Raw genomic sequence first — 16,528 nt, 5'->3', positions numbered from 1 at the left:
TCTATGTAGAGTCTGAACAAAACAGCCAAGAGATCTTAGCTATTACTTGCCACTTAATCCTTATTCTTCCAACACATAACAGACAATCCCTCATTACATGACCAACTAACACGTCAGCCTTCCTGCAGGAAACAGAAAAATTACTTTTAACCAAGATTTCTAAGCAAAACACAATTCACATACTTTTAAGACTTTTAGTATGCTTTTATTGTAGCTCACCGTGGTTGTTTCTGAGTCTGGTTTTTCCTTGATTTTCTGAAGGAGAAAAGCCAAGCAAATGGTGATCTGAACCCCAGGAAGGAAGTGGACGTGTTCTTCTGTGCTTGAGGATTTGTGCAGGATGACATTTTGAATTCTTTATGATCTAAAAAAATATTATGAAAATTAGAGTGGTTTCAAATTCTTCTTATAAACGGTACTGAAATGCACATTAAAAGTTAGGTTTTCACAATTTTCTTTTGCTTACCTCTTATACTAGAAAAATCCAATTTTACTGACATTTATGTATGGGACATATACTGGTTTCTAATGACTAACTAGAAGGGTAAGGGAAAGATAAGCAGGTCTAAAGTTTCAAAAAGTACTGTTGTTTCTGGGTGATATGTGTGAGACAAATGAGGCTGATTTTCAGGAAGCAAACAGCACTCAACCACTTGAAAAGCAGAAACATTTTAAAATAAAGGCAAATGAGACATTTGAAAATGGAGGCACCCACAATCATTAGTCACTTTCTTTTCACTTGTGTAAGAAATTCTAGAGCCCTGAACGTACAATGAATTAATGGACTGGAATGTCACTACTTAAGGGGAATCCAGTATTGTATATTAAACATTTCCTTCCAATGGGATTCCCTAGGCCACTCTAAGGCTCTGGAGTATTTTCTACTGTAAATTGCCCATTAAAAACTGTTTTTAAATGCAAAATATCACAGATATTTTTTTCTGAAGATCTGGTTTCTTCAGAAAGGTTACAGTCTGATTTCTTCAACTGCAGCAAGCCACTGCTGATAAACCCAGTGTGCCTGGAGGAGCCGTCCATGGCAAGGAGAGAAGTACAACTCACAGGTTAGGGAAAGAAACCGCAGCGTCTGCTGCTGAAATGTGTCACAAGAATCTAAAGGACAAGAAAATAAGGCACTGCATCTCTTTTTTTTTTCTTCCCCATTTAAAACATCATGTCTTTCAGAAAACACAACAGCCTGAAAATGGCTTATCCAATGACCAGAGGAGAAAGCAAAAACAGAAACGGGAGCAAAGTGTCACCAATAAAAACAGCAAGAGGCAGTGTTTTGGACTTAGTTCAAAATGAAGCAAATAATGCATGCCATGTGACTTAAATCATGTGTGTAAGCTTTCACTTCAGTGACAATCCCTGTGTATGCTGGGGATTCCTTTGCCCCTTCAAAGCCTAACTCCGTGGTGGCATTGCTGGACTCACCACTGAAAGTGACATCAGGAGAGTCCTATCAGCATTCTGTCACCTGCAGAATGGTCTAGGGATGTGGGCAGAGCAAGACTGTAGGTAGGAGAACCTTCTGTTAAACAGATAAGGATGCAAATACCAGAGAATCCTTTGAGGCACACAGCCCCTTCTTCAGGTCTGAATTAGAAACAGCAGCTTTCAAAGTCAAACATCAGGGGAGAACAATCACACACAGCTTGGTTAGCCAGTGCAGCAATCAGACCACCTTTGAAAAACCAGATAGCTGTGGTCTAAGAGAGATGCTGAGAGGTTGACAGGCAGGAAAGACAGAGAGGTCTGTCCTGTGGAGGGCTGTAGTTTCAGCAAAATGTTGAGAACTTCACCTTTCATTTGAAATACCTTCTCTCCATATGATTCTGCTTCTACTTGCTATTAGGTTTAGCGTAGAATGTGCAAAAAAAGTGAACGCAATGAAAGCATATATTACGCATGAAAACCATCTGGAGGGAAGATGAAAAAGATGGTATATGCCATGATTGGGAAAGATGTCTGTTTTGGATGGGCATCAGCAGCTGTGAAATGAGATCTCTGGCTGTTCCTTCTCAGCCAGCCCAGCTGTCCAGGCTGTGCCACCCATCCTGGTAACCAGCACGGCGTGCCCTGAGCCCAGTGATACCAGAAAAGTCCCTGACAGTACAGCCAAACCTCCCAACCCAATCCAGATTACCTACTTATTCCACATGTCATTTAAGTGTTTCTGATTTCTTTAAGAAAACCAGGGAAGGCTGAAACATATTTTGTATGAAGCAAATATTTCTACTTCAACTGGGAAACCACCACTAAATTTACTGTAATAACAGCAATGCTGGGATGAGAGTATCAGGGATTTTCTGTTGTGTCTCACAGCTCTGCCTTAGATTCTCTAAGAATCTGCTTACAAAAACATTCATTTTGAAAGATGTGTTTTTGGCAAAACTTTGATGTGAGAAGAAACTCAATACAACATCAGAAACTCCTTAACTACTAAATTCTGAAATGCTTAAGTCATCGGTTTGGTGCCCATTATGATATAGATAAGGAACTGGGAAAATGCAGCTTACTGCTCTTTTTGCTGTTCTTTAGCTGATGCTCTAGTGGTGGTTTTAGCATTGTATTGACATCAATGTTATTCTGGAATTTCTTTCTTTGTATTTCTTCAAACCATTCTCCAGTCACTCCTTGCAGCCCCGCTTCAGATTTCTTTTTCTCCAGGAGTTTTCTAGAAAGGGAAAACAAAATAAAACAATTTATTTAAAACCCGTTTTAGACACTGCAGATGTGATTAAGAATTCTTCCCGTAGTTCACTTCTGTACTTGCAGTATATTTCAACCTGTAACATGTCTGAAAAGAGACACAGAGTGACATGATGCATTCACAGCAACCACATGGAAGACTTCAGTGGGAGCAGAATGCTCCTGCTTACCAATGAGACTGTGACTGGCTAAACTGGACTGCTCATATGCCTGCATTATTCTCTGCCTCCAAGTGCATCCTTCTTCCTTGTAAAACAGGGTAATAATTCATAAGCATTACAAAACTAATTGAAAGTAAGATTAAGTCCAGGCAATAATTGAATTAAAATGAATAATACTGTAACAAAGCAATTCTTATAACATTTATTCAGTCATTTAAGCAAAAGCATTAAGGAGATTATTCTGATTTTCCCAAGCAGACTCGATGAGGCCCTGGCAGCGGGTGCCTACCACGTACTTTTTCTGTAAAGGAGAACAGCAAATACTAAGTTCAGCTAATAGGTATTCATGCAACATGTCCAACGAGTTAGTCACATTTTCCCCTTCCCGTGCTGCACCGTGACTCTGCCTGTGTTGGATATGCATGCAAGCAGCTAATGATGGCTATGGATGCTCTACAAACAGACAGGAGAAGAAGCTATACACACATGGCTACAAATGAAGAAGCTGTTTAGGAGCGGGCTCAGTTTTTACAGCAGGAGATCACAGGACTGCATTGCTTATCTGGACATAAAAGAATAATGCACGCTTGCAAAGAAATCTGGATAGTGCAACTTACTTGTTTTCAAACAGCATTACACAAGTGCCTGAAGTACAAATGCAAATGTGGCAAATCCACACCCAATGTTTTCTGATGGCAGCAGAGCAGAACACTGTGCACAGCCTGACGATGTAATGCCAATGTTCTACCACGGTGCTCCTGTCAATCCTCCATCTTAATCTGTGGTAAAACCCACGTCCAGGAACATACATTCCAGTTACCAATTTACATAAAAACTCTTATTCTCTCTCGGAGACAACACTGCTTCATGAGACAAACTGAAAATTAAAGGCCTGGAAACGGATGTGCGTCCATCTGGAGCTGATACAGAGCTCTGTCCATTCCAGCACCTACTGCTCATCCGTTGGCCTCTGAAGGATTGGAGGGCAGGACAGAGACATTTTTGCTAAGTGAGTATTTCCCCCGAAGAAGACCAACAGGCACAGGCACAAGTGCTTGACATTTCAAATAAATTTATTACAAAGGCAAAGATGTTAATCATCACCGACACTGCTGCACTGTGGGAATGATTCAGCGCGGTGAACGCCATCTGCAGCATGGAAAACAGCTCGCACTAATAGGAACCAGGAGGAGGAGATGAACAAAGTGCTCTCCTGTGCCAACTGCATGACATCACCCACGCAGCCTTAACGGAGGGGATCTGGGACCTCAGGAGTAGCAGAAGCGCTCGGAGCCAGGCATGAGGTATGCAGGGAGCGGCCGCAGCCGGAGCAAGTGCCTGGAGAGCGTGTGGGGCTGGTCTGCTGAGGTCCCAAAGGTGGAGACCATCTCCTACATCCAACCCCTCCTACAGCTCTTTAGAGCAGCCAGAACTCACTGTTCCCCTTTCCAAGGGAAGAGCTACAAAGTGATGTACAGAAGTGCAGGCAGAAGGGTGACACGGTGCTTAGCAGGGACACCTGACGGCAGCAGCCCTGAGTGCACCCAGCTCCCTGCATCAGCATCCTTCCCATGCCATTGTCCCAGGAGAGCTCTCCAGCTCTTACATCATTTCTATAGGTACCCATTCCAGACGGAAGGAAAAACATCAAAAAACTCACTTACTCTAGCATCCATCATATCAGGCACTGAATGAATGTGCCTACCTCCAAAAAATATATTAGATGTTTTGCACAAAGTCTGACATTAACATTTAAACACTGTAAAATCTTTATTGGCACAGGTTTGGCACTGTCTGTACTCATCACCTGTGCACATGCTGCTTTTGAACGCTGCTGTCATCACCAGCTCATGAAATAAACCCTTATTGCCTGTGCATGGTATTTACACACAGATGCACACCCACATATGGAACCCTATATATATACATACAGTTATGAGAGTACAGAATAGTATTAATGTATGTGTAATTGGAGTATCGTGCGACTATTAAACACTTCTCGTTTGCACTGACTCCCAGCCAAACCGCACCGTTGCACCCTGTACCTGCTCTGCCAGGTCTGCACGCCCCTCGTGGCCACGAACTACCAGGGAAGCCCGTCTGGAGGAACAATTACAGCAGGAGATGGTATCTGCAGTCAAAATTGCAATGAACTTGCCTGTAAGGCAGTGCTATTGTTACTCGGATTGCGAATTACATATTGAGACGCTGTGCTGTAGCAGTGCCAGGACACCTAAGCGCCTTCTGCACCAAATGCATTAACCCTGCTTTCCTGTCTGCTCCGTCTGCCCTTCCCCTCCTTTCACACAGAGCCACTTCCTCCTGGGAGAGGGCAGCCTGCAGGGCCGGCAGCACCACCGGAAAGCTGCCACGGGATTAAAGGCAGCTCCCATCCCAAGTGACATCCAGGAGCCCGTGCCACAAACCACAGCAGGCAGCAATCCAACGTGAGCTCAGCAGCTGCACCTCTCTAACTTTTCCCATCAACGAGCCTACGCAACATCTGAACCAATGAGACACTCGAGAGCAATTCCTCCACAGTGTTTTTCAAAACACGTCTTCCTTCTTGGCTTAAGCGTGTCCCAGAGTTTCTTATGCAGACTTCTTTAGAGAAAAGTTAACCTACATGGGTGCATGCATCAGACTTCCATGTGGGTTATCATGAACATTGTCAAATGAGGTGCAGCCGTCCTGCCACTCCCTGTTAGGATTATAAGGAGCTGTCATTGCTGCTGTAAGAGGAAAGGTTTTTTCTCTACCATACTCATGCTGGACATAGAGTAAAAGACAAATGTGTAAGGCCGTGAAACTGGACTGCCAAATAGGACATTTGGGGACATTCCTGCTATTTGCAGTGGCATTTCAGTCCCACTTTTGTCAAAGCAGAAGTTGTTGGTTTGAGCAGTAGCAGGATTTGTCCCCAGCGACTCTTCCCATACACTCCAGGAGAGGGCAAAGCTGAGGCAGTCACCAAGCAGCAGAACCACATGCACTGGATTGCCAAAGCACCAGGGTTTGCTCCAGAATCCAAGTCCTCCGTCTGGGAAGACAAAGCTGAAAGGGTTGCACATAAAACCAAGGCCAAAAGCACGAGCTAGCAACTACAGCAGGACAGCTTATCTGCAAACCAGTCACCTAACTAAGCTTGTGTCTTTACTTTGTTTATATTCTTCACTTTGCCAGTGAGAAGAAGCTAAGATGCTAAAGAACAGGGCCAGAAGCAGCAGCCACCTCCCAGCGTTTTGCTTCAACTTCCCACCTTCCCACTGCTGCAGGCATTAAATCCACATGGCTGAGCTCACATCTTTACCATTTATATTGCTGGTCAATGTTTTAGACAGCTATGGCTGTTATCACAGCCCTGGATAGCTCTAAAATGGGTATGCAAGAATATTTTCTTATTTACAGCTCCTTTTAATGTTCTAAAAATATCATTTGAAGACATACCTTAACCCTGTCCTCTTATTCAGGAAAAAAATAAAAGAGAAAGAAGTATTACTGACAACATCAAAGACTACCAGAGCTGAAATAACTACAAGAAACAAAACAATTATCCACCATTTCATATATCATAGCAAAGAACCCCAAAATTCTGTTTCCAAGGCGCCAAAGAAGCTTCTGTATCAGGTTAATCCTGCCAGGAAGAGAAATAAGCACAGAGAGCCCAGATATTCTTTCCTAATACGCCAGACAGACAGTAGGCCTATTTGCTAAGGCAGACTTCTTTCTCTGTAGCATGTGCATTTTTTTTTTACTCTCATCAAAGCAACCTTTTGTTTGTTTTTCTTTCTTACTGCTATTTGGCTAATGTCTGTGAAGCAAATAGTCTCTATTATTATACGTAAAATAAGTACATGAATCAGAGAGGAAAACTGACTCCAATGTTTTGGATGCACACATGATAAGACGGTGGAGAAAGATCTAACTGAAGAGCCACTTGTTCTTTCCAGTGCCCTTTATGTGTGCAGAATTAAGCACTCCCTGGAAAAATCAAGGCCTTCTCTGTTTGGATTAACAAAACGCTGCACTGGCAATAATGCCTGAATTTAACTCAGGCTGATGCAAGTCAACCAGTTAGGTTGTATTTTCTCTTCCCACAAATACTTGCTTTCTTCATACTTTTCATTTTCATTACTGCTGCTGCTGTTACTTACTGTGCATTGGTTTTACACCTATTAACACACTAAGTTGCCTTCAGAAGTCATACTTGTCTGAGTATCCGACCAATAAAACTAAACATACGGAAGGGCAATGAGTAGTAGCCACAACAAGGAAGACCGAAGACTGCCCCAGTTCAGCACTTTGTCCAGCTGTAACCCAAATACCACCAAATGCAATGGACCAACTTTCACTGCCTTCAGCAGCTGCTGGGGAGTCACCTAGTGGCGACACTGCACGATGGAGAGGAGGAACTGCAAATCCCAAGCAAGGTTCACCATAAGGACAGGGGAAAGCTTTCACAGCCTGGCACTGAACTATGTGAGTATGTTGTCAATCCCACTTGGACTGACGGCAGTGGGATTGTAATTGTCCCTAAATATTTAGATGCTGAAAATGTGCAAAATCAAGAGAAGGAAGTGGGGAGAGAGTAAAAAGGGAATTTATCTTTGTAGTTTTTCCTCCCAGGCTGTGCATTGTATGAGGAAGAAGTCCCATAGACACAAACTTGGATACCAACCCTCCATAGTACCTTTTCAAGCTGCAAGTAGGGTTAGCTAAGCAGACAGATGCAAACAGCAGACATCATTTTGTCCCCAGAGCAATTCATTGACAACGGACACCAGAGCCATGCACTATATCTGGTTGTATGTGTCAGGGATGTAGACAGGGAACATGTGTGTTAAAGGCAGGGCACTTTTTGTGCCCTTACTGAAGCCCCACCCTGTTTGCTCATGGGAAAATCCTTCTACTCCCACCTCTCTTCTACTTATTAAAAAGCAGAAAAATACAAAACGTGACCCAGGAATTTTCTTTAATACGTAAATATATTTGTAAAATTCCTGTCACACTTGACAAAGCTTCAGAACTCTCAGAGGGAAGGAATAGTGAGCAGCACTGATTACACTCAACCCACAAAGACAGCGAGACTATCAGCAAGCACAATCATTACCATCAGACTCTTCCTGTGTGCTGAATACTTCTTTCCTTCTTTCCACTCTGCAATTCACGTCTTTTGTGTCATTATTTTTTAACTCAAGCCACACTGTACATGGGCTACAACTTCTGCTTTTTTTCCCCAAAGTGTTTATTTATTACATGAAACTATACACAATGAATATACTACAGACTTCTTTTCTAGCTACTGTTCTCCTTCACCAAATCCAATGCTCCATTTCCACCTCCAGCTTCCGTCCTCAGGGCAAGAACACAGAATGGCACCTTTGGAGCAAAAAAAAAAAACAACCAACAACAACAACAAAAAAACACCCACAAAACCTCTACAGGTGCTACAGTTACAGAGTTAGGTCTGTTCCCATGCTGACCACAAACCTTCTCTCTGCTCTGGCAGCTCAGGAATCAGAAGATCTCAACTAACATTCCAAAATCAGGAGCTCAATGACTGTCTTTGTAGCACAGAGCACTGCTAATTGAGATCACGGGAGCTGAGGGTGTAACAAGATGTAACAAAGCTTCAAAACATTGCTTTTAACAATAAACCATTATTTCAGCAGCTGCCCCACGTTTATAGTGAAAATATTATTTCAGCCCTATTGGAACAAACAGAAAAGGCTGAAAATATACAGAAAATATATGTATTTTCATTGAGTCTAAATACTTAGAATATAAAAGCTTTCAGTCCTTTAGGCAGCTGGTCAACAAGAGTGAATGAGGTCAAATACCACCGTAATGTCACAGCCGTCAGCAAGGCTCATTTTCTGCTGGGCTGATTCTCTGCTGTTTCCTTTACATGAAGTGCAGAACAGTGGGAAGCTTCAAGCTGAGAACATTTTACAGATGACTTATAGTGTCTGTGAATGAGGTCCAGATCAGATGGGCAAGGTAAAGCATTACTTTATTATGGTGCCAACACTCACAAGCTACCTGCCAATATTATGTGGTAATAACAAAACAAATTCATGATGCAACGGAAAGGAAGGTTACCCATCATTCTTTAAAGTGTGTCACATAGCTTCTGAATTGTAGTAATTAATATCTCTAACGAGATGACTTCGTTAATAGGAATTTCCATTAGCATTAATAGATGCTAATAGGTGCAATGAGTATAATTCTCCATGCAAAGTTTCTGATTTGACAGTAGGGATAGATGAAGTCTCAAAGACATTATATAACAGAAGTACATTTTGGGCTCCTGAATTTCTGTCCTGGAAGCCTTACACAGAAATATGGATGAATACCATGCGTCCCACATATGCAGTGAATCCTAGATCTTTGAACTGTACATTTATCAGTGTACTTCAGCACACAGATCAGTGGGGCTCATACATGTGGGGAAATCTGAGACAAATCTGCTTGTAGAGATAACACGAAGACTGGAAGGGTAGATGGGATGGGAGGCTGGGAATCAGGTTTTCTTAGGTGTCCCAGTTTAATTTGAGGGTAATGATTAACAGTCAACCTATTTACTCTTCAAGGGCAGAGCTGCTAGTTGATTGTGGGACCTTTTACAAATATTGATAGCATGCTTAGAGACAGTCATCTCTGCAAGTAATTTACAGCTCAGCTATAAATTTAAACTGCCTTACAAAGACGTACAATGTAGATGCTGTTCTTTGTGTTACTGTATTACTTTCTTCATTTAAAACCTTTCCTTGTTAACAATACAAGAGAAATAAGGCAAAAGAAACAGGCCAGATGAGAATGCTGAATAAATGGAACTTGGTTCCAAAGACAAAGGTTCCACCTCTGCAAACAAATTTCTGGACAACGGACCTGGACAGGTCTATACAATTTGGAAACTACAGATCTAATAATAGAATCACCAAGGTTGGAAAAGACCTCTAGGATCATCCAGTCCAACTGTTCGCCTATCACCAGTATTTTCCACTAAACCATGTCCCTCAGTGCAACATCTAAATATTTCTTGAACACCTCCAGGGTGAGTGACTCCACCATCCCCTTGTGCAGCCCATTCCAGCACCTGACCTCTCTCTCAGAGAAGTATTTCCTTAGATGTCTGCTGGCATAGGGCTGATCTTGAAGCCTAAGGATCTCAAAATACACCTTTGCAACCTCAGGCAACTGCAGAGTCTCACAGACCTGAAGCAAGAATCGGGGTCAGCAGATGTAATATAGAAGGTTATGATGTGTGCATATCTTGTTTATGTGTTACTGCAACACAACAAAAGCCTTGTTTACGCTGCTTTAAGTTAAGGGAATGGATGAAAACTCTAAAATTTCACAGAATGGATTTTTTTTTATCTGAAAATATAACACTGATACATATTACATACTTATACAGCCCTTGATACAGAGGCTTACAATCTCCTAATTTATCACATCTCAGGAAACACATAATTCTTTTAGTAATCTAAATACACATACATAAATTATATAAATATCTTAATATTAAGATACAAATACATATCTAAGTTCATTCAAGACTACAATAAGGGAAGGAACAGAACACCAAGACCTCCAGCCATGCTGCCGCAGCTCTCCAAGATCTCAGGCCCACTTTGCTAGGAATCCACACATGAAGCAAGCAGAAGTAATACAATTGGGTGATTAATCAAAGCACAAATTAAATTGTGTGTAATTTATATATGATGAAGTAAAAATAGACTGCACTTTTCATCATTTACTCTTAGCTTTTATTTGGTGTTTTTGATGTGTTTGGCAACTGTGGTACCAATATGCATATCTAAATATTTTTAAGGTAAGACTGATTAAAAGAGTACAGGTCCAAGTAGGAATTTAAAATGCAGGCATTTAAGTACAGCTTATTACATTTAACAGTGTTAACAGGATGGTCTAGCTACAAATAAGGATTAGAAACACTTTTAATATGAACATTTAGATGCACAAATCTCTAGGAAAAGTTTTCCCCTGCTTTATTTAATACATTTTATACATCGAATTCGTATGTTGCGAAAAGTTTCAGACTGTCAGCACTAAGAAATTAAATCATTTTTAAATATAAAAACCAGAACAGGAAAATTCTGAACTTAGGTCTGTCCCTGGACTGTAAAGTCCTGCAAAGGTTATAGAACACAGAAGAAAACAAAGTATCTGTGCCAAAGGCTCAAACTCCGCTTGATTTGAAAATTAGGTTCAGAGAGCAAAATGACTCTAAAGGATGATTAAACTTGGTATACATAAATCACTAACAAAAGTGAAAAGGAGACAGATGCATGCAACATCCTACAAATGTTGTCAAAACAGTATTTATGATGATTCTGTGATCTGATACAAACTACTGAATGTCAGCTGAAGACTTGACATTCAGCCTAATGGACTTTGCTCCCAACTGTTAGTCAGGTTTCCCCAAGTGCCACAACTACAAGGGATGCAAGGTGTGTATTCCAGCACGTTGCCATCTTTCACAGGACTACAGGACACACATAACCTGAAAACAGTGGAGCACAGCTGTGCCTGTACTGGGGGAGATACCCAGCCGCTATGAACATGAATTGGCCCTGTTCCTGTGCAACACTTTTTTCACTGCCTGGCAGAACTAATTTAATACTCCTGAAACAAATGCAAGGACCTGAAGCTGTTCAGAACACTGAAAATATACAAACTGGCAGAGCCTGAAGACATTTCTGAGGTCCTTCCAGGGCTGCTCACCACAAACCAATAGTCATCCCTTTTTTAACGCAACAACAGGCAGCACAGGCATTACCTTTTGGAGTACCAGTGACTTGAACTGTGGTGGAGAGAGAGGCTGCTGAGGACATGGAAACATTACTATAACAGAACTCAAACCTAGGAAGCAAGGAGGCTTTCTACAAGATGCATGAGTCCTTAACCGGTTCACCGCTCCATGGAAAAATTAACCAAATCAGACTCTTCTGCATCAGCATGCAATGCTGTCACTTTAATGATCTACTCATTCTTGTGACCTAGTCAATTTATCCAGGTAGACAAAACCAAATTAATTCTACTTTTTTCATTAAGTTTGGACTTAGAAGCTACCTATTCATAAGCTTAAAGGCAACCCTGGGTTTAAGTCTCATATGTCTTAACAAATGCCTTCTTCCTGACATTCCAACTGACATCAGCAAGTGGTCTATATAGTAATAATCATCGACATCATCTTGTTTTTCATTTTTACCATTTATCACTTGAAAATGCACACTTCATGGCACAATGCATATTCTGGCACAAGGCCTCTGAGTGAATGAGCCTGGATGGAAGAGCTCATAGCACTTCCTGCCCAATCCTGTGGGTCTGGCTGCCTGAATGCCAGGAAAGGCAGAGCTGGTGGCCTAGGAGAAAGCTCATGTGAAGCAAGCCAGAGGCCTCAGCCAGAGCTGCCCCTCCTTCCCCCAGGAGCTGCTTTTAAGTGGAGGCTGTCCCACTGTGCTGTGCCTGAGCCACAGCCCAGATGTGTCACAGCTGTGCAAGGCCACAGCCCTGCTGATCCGGGCCTGGACCACAGGCTGACATCACTGTGTGGCTCCTGCTGGCCATGTCAGCCTCAGCCTGCCTGGCCATCACTGGGCCGTAGCCAACCCCAGCCAGCATCACCTGGCCTGATCTTGGCCCTGCTGTGTCACGATGGCCTTATCTGGCAATGGGCTGGGGCTGCTCCCAGCTTTGGGATGGAACAGGCCCTGGTGGCGAGGCCTCCCGCTGATGTCCCCCATGGGGACACCCATGGATTCTGCAACCCTGGCTTCCAGGGAGCATCGCCTGGACAGTACGAGGAAGGCAGACACACACAGATGCCCAACCAGACAGGCTCCTCCAAAGGTAACACAGCTTTTTGTGGTCTTCCTGGGCCCAACTCTGCCACCACAATTCCTGACCAACAACACAAACAAGTGCACAGCTCTGGAGGAAAGGATCAACCTGTCCCAACACTGAAGTAAGTTTCTTATGACCAGAGAACAGAAATCCAGCAGCAATGCCACCTGAACCCTGCTCTTTAAACATGAAACAAGTTATCAGGCACTGGGTTAAACAGAACAAGTCTATAATGCTAAAAGCACAACAGAAAATGGCAGCTGTGTCCGTCCACCACTCCACCACAGCCTGCAATCCACCTGCCCCTCCTCAGCTCATGTAAAGTCACCTTCCTCTTCTTCAAGCCTCTCTGCAACATACTATTATCATTGAAAAACAGCCATAAAGAAAAATTCTAGCAGTATTTTGATAAGCAGCTTCACCATTTGTCTTGGATTATGGCAAGCAATTCCTTTTTAAACAAAAGGAGTCTCAGAGTGGGATTACTTGTCACAGTAATCGTTTACCAAACTGAGAAAACATTTTTGCATTGCAGTGTTTCCTGTCACTTTTGCTTCTATTTACATTGCTAGTGTATTCTCCCTTCAGGGCTTCAAGGACCTGTTTTCATGAGTGTTTACAAACCACTAACCATGCCAGTGGCACATTATCAGGAGTAAATAATAATAGCATCTCCTTCACAAACAAGACACAATAGGGCAATCATGCCCTGGAACATCAAGGGCGGAGTAATTCTTATGAAAGAATTTCTTTATTAATGCCTTGTTCAGGGAGGGAGTGCCAATGAAACCACAGTATTCCTGAGTGCTGGTGCCCTGGTATCCTGCTCTTCCCACCCACGCTGATTATGGGTACTTTGGGGTTGATTCTAAAAACTATTTCTAATTTTAAGGAGTTGGGGCCCTATCTAAATCTTTCACCAAGTAAGTTATTCTGACTCTCTAAGCAGATACCTCTGTGAACATGCCAAAATTAGGGTTAAAGAATGAAGTGATAGACCTCTCAAAATGTAAGCAAGACAGAATAATTTGCTTGCAGAATAACTGAAGCACCGGGAGGGGGGCTGAGTATGGCTGCACCTTTGCAATAAATGCTTCTGAGGTTAGGAGTATGAAAAAAAAAAATTCCTACACAGTGTTTTATTGCCATCTTCTATCATCAGACCCGTGAGAGAAAATGTCAGCCAAGAGAATACAATGAAGAATTAGTTGCAGCAAAGGACGGATGCTGTAAATGATGTCCTGTAAGGCAATGAGAACAGCTCTTGTAAAAATAACTGCATCCAAATTATTTGTTGTAGAGCTCATCTAGAACAAAGTAAGGAGGGGATTCATCTTTCCCCCAAGAATTATATGCTGTCAATGGGTCACCAAGAGAGGAGCAATGAGTAATGCTCAAAGTTTCTCTCAATTAATTTCTTTTGCTTTCATCTTTAAATGGGAGGATAAAATGAAAACAAACCTCTCCTCTGCTACATATGCAAATTAAAAATCACATAAACCAACCTGGAAATAAGCAAAACAAATTAAAGCAATAGGATTGAGAGCTCTTCTCCACCAAAAGCTCAATTTCTTTTTCCTCTTTTTTTTGCTTTCTCAATTTTAATTCACTGACAGGCTGATGCCTGAAATATGCTTGGAGGCTGAAAATTATTTTTTTTCATTCCTTCTAGAAAACAAAACAACACAACACACAAACAAAACCACTTCTCACATAATACAGGCATAGTTTTTTCTAGAAACATGATCAGGAAGCTTCTAGCCGGGGAGGTAGGTTCAATTCCCTGCTCAGTTGCCTGTTAATTTAAGCGTCTCATTTGAAAGTGAAGATAATAGCCTTTCTCTTTTTCTCAGATTAATAAATTAAAGTGACAGAAAGCTATCCTACGTAGTCATAGTAGAGCGCATTACATGATACAGAAGAATATCCTAAATGTTAAACAATCAATTAAACAACACAATCAATTAAACAACACAGAGCACTTCAGCCTGCTTAAATCCATTCTCGGTTAACCTATATCCCACATGCAGTAACTCCCAACTATTCATTTTTTTTCCTAATGCCAGTAAACCAGCTACCTCTCCACCATGCCACAGTCCCCTACCTGCTGCCTCTTTTAAGTAGTTAGCTCCATATCTCCTTGCTCCTCTTGTCCCAACTGTTGCTCTCTTGGCTCTCTGTGCTGTTTCAGTGATAGAGGAGCATTTCCATGCCAACCCTGAGCACCTGCTCAGGCAGCCAGAGGGACCAGCAGCCCCACGGCTAGCTGGGAGGACACCTGCTGAGGCACTGCCTGCCTTCCACAAGCAGCAGAGGGAGGAGCTCCCCAGAGATTAAAGGCAGCAGCTCCACCTCTGTATTCCATAGTTTGATGTCCTACTGCAACAGAGTCTTCCTGAGTGACCGCCTGCCAGTCCCTTGCCAAGCTGCCAGTGAGTGCTGTCCTGAAGGGACTGGAAGCCTCCATGGTTACCCTGCCATCAGTTTCTTGGAGAAAGGACAGAAAAGAGAAGCACCTACAGGTTTGTTAAGCCTTTTGGTACCTGGGGCTCCACATGTAAATATCAGCTGTCAAATCTTCTTTTCAACTTCTGTCCCCTGGAAGCAGCTGGAAAACAAAGCTTTGAGAACGTCGTCTGGGTGTACCCTGAAGCCTTGAAACCAGAAGTCAAAAGAGATCTGGAGTGCTTTTATGTCATAATTTTTAAGCCTATTCCACTGTGTGTGAAAAGCTGATCCGTGGTATCATTACCTGCATCTACTGCAAGCATCTGGTGTATCCTTATGGAAACTGAACTGCCAGGGACCCAATTGAACATAATGCCAAACCATGAAGAAGCTGGATGCCTCCCTGTCTCCTCATAGGCATCTGGCTGTGATTGGAGTATTTAGGAGAAGGAACCTGCTTCCACAGGCATCTACAAGTTCATCAGTTTCATAACCACGTTGACTGAAACAGTCTTTTGTGACAGAGTTAGTCTTCTGTTTTTAATACTGTAATTAGATCACATATTCCATTCATTTCTTCTCTCCAACATTAATGCTTATGATACGTGAATTTTCCTCCAAAGGAGTATTGTGAATAAGACTGGATTTGATGAACAACAAGAATACTGAAGCTGGGTGTTACCCAAGCCCAAAACTAATAGTTTTTGTTTGCTTGTTTTGAATTATGCAGCAAGTACTTACTATTAAGTTTCTGTAATTTCAGAGTGCATGGCAGTGTGTGTACAGTCATATGAGTTACACCAAAGCCGGCTGCTGCAGCCTCTCTCAGCCTCTTTCACGGGAGAAGCTCAGCTGTTCGCAGTAGCTACTCAAAGGTATTATTGTTCACAATGGCCACGGGAGGGCACTAGAGAGAAGAAAACAGGCGAAAAAAAAGGCAGTCATGGGAATCCACGGCCCGGAACACAGCAGGAGCCCTGCTGGACATCGGGAACAGGAACAAGTGGAAGTCCGACAGGTCACAGTCCGTTTCTGAATAAAAGGGAGAGTAAAACTGAGAGGTCCTGAAAGCTTCACACAGAAGTGTGGGGCCTGCCAAGCTCTAAGGAGCAGAGAAAGGGCTGGAGGTACCCAGAAGGTATGTCGTGGGGGAATGGGAATGGAGAGCACCAAGCAGAGTCTCAGCTCCTGCTGAGCCCACAGCTGCAGAAATGGCACAAACAGCTGCAAAGGTCACACGTTCAGCTCCACACAAAGGCCACAAAGGTGAGTAGGGACCTTCCAAGTCATCTCATCCAACTGCCTGACTAAGGCTAACCAAAAGCTAAAGCATA

General features: G+C 42.6%; 1 protein-coding gene across 2 annotated transcripts in view; it reads right to left on the bottom strand.

Annotated features, from left to right (window-relative positions):
- Positions 1-16,528, bottom strand: part of EXPH5 (exophilin 5) — a 33,357-nt gene that overhangs the window by 13,884 nt on the left and 2,945 nt on the right. The window contains exons 1-3 of one of the 2 annotated variants that reach the window (XM_090133886.1): positions 14,851-14,966; positions 2,523-2,680; positions 220-364 (exon numbers count right to left, since the gene is read on the bottom strand). In XM_090133886.1, the coding sequence (XP_089990012.1) occupies positions 220-364; positions 2,523-2,571 (194 nt within the window). In that variant the 5' untranslated portion in view covers positions 2,572-2,680; positions 14,851-14,966. Of the gene's footprint in view, positions 1-219; positions 365-2,522; positions 2,681-14,850; positions 14,967-16,528 lie in introns of those variants that run through there. The other variant, XM_031606194.2, reaches the window with a different exon arrangement.

Source organism: Phasianus colchicus, chromosome 1 (assembly GCF_987193195.1).
Source record: "Phasianus colchicus chromosome 1, bPhaCol1.hap1.1, whole genome shotgun sequence".
NCBI classification, from domain to species: domain Eukaryota; kingdom Metazoa; phylum Chordata; class Aves; order Galliformes; family Phasianidae; genus Phasianus; species Phasianus colchicus.
Note: the sequence above shows the minus strand (reverse complement) of the source record. Positions and strands in the feature narration are given on the sequence as shown.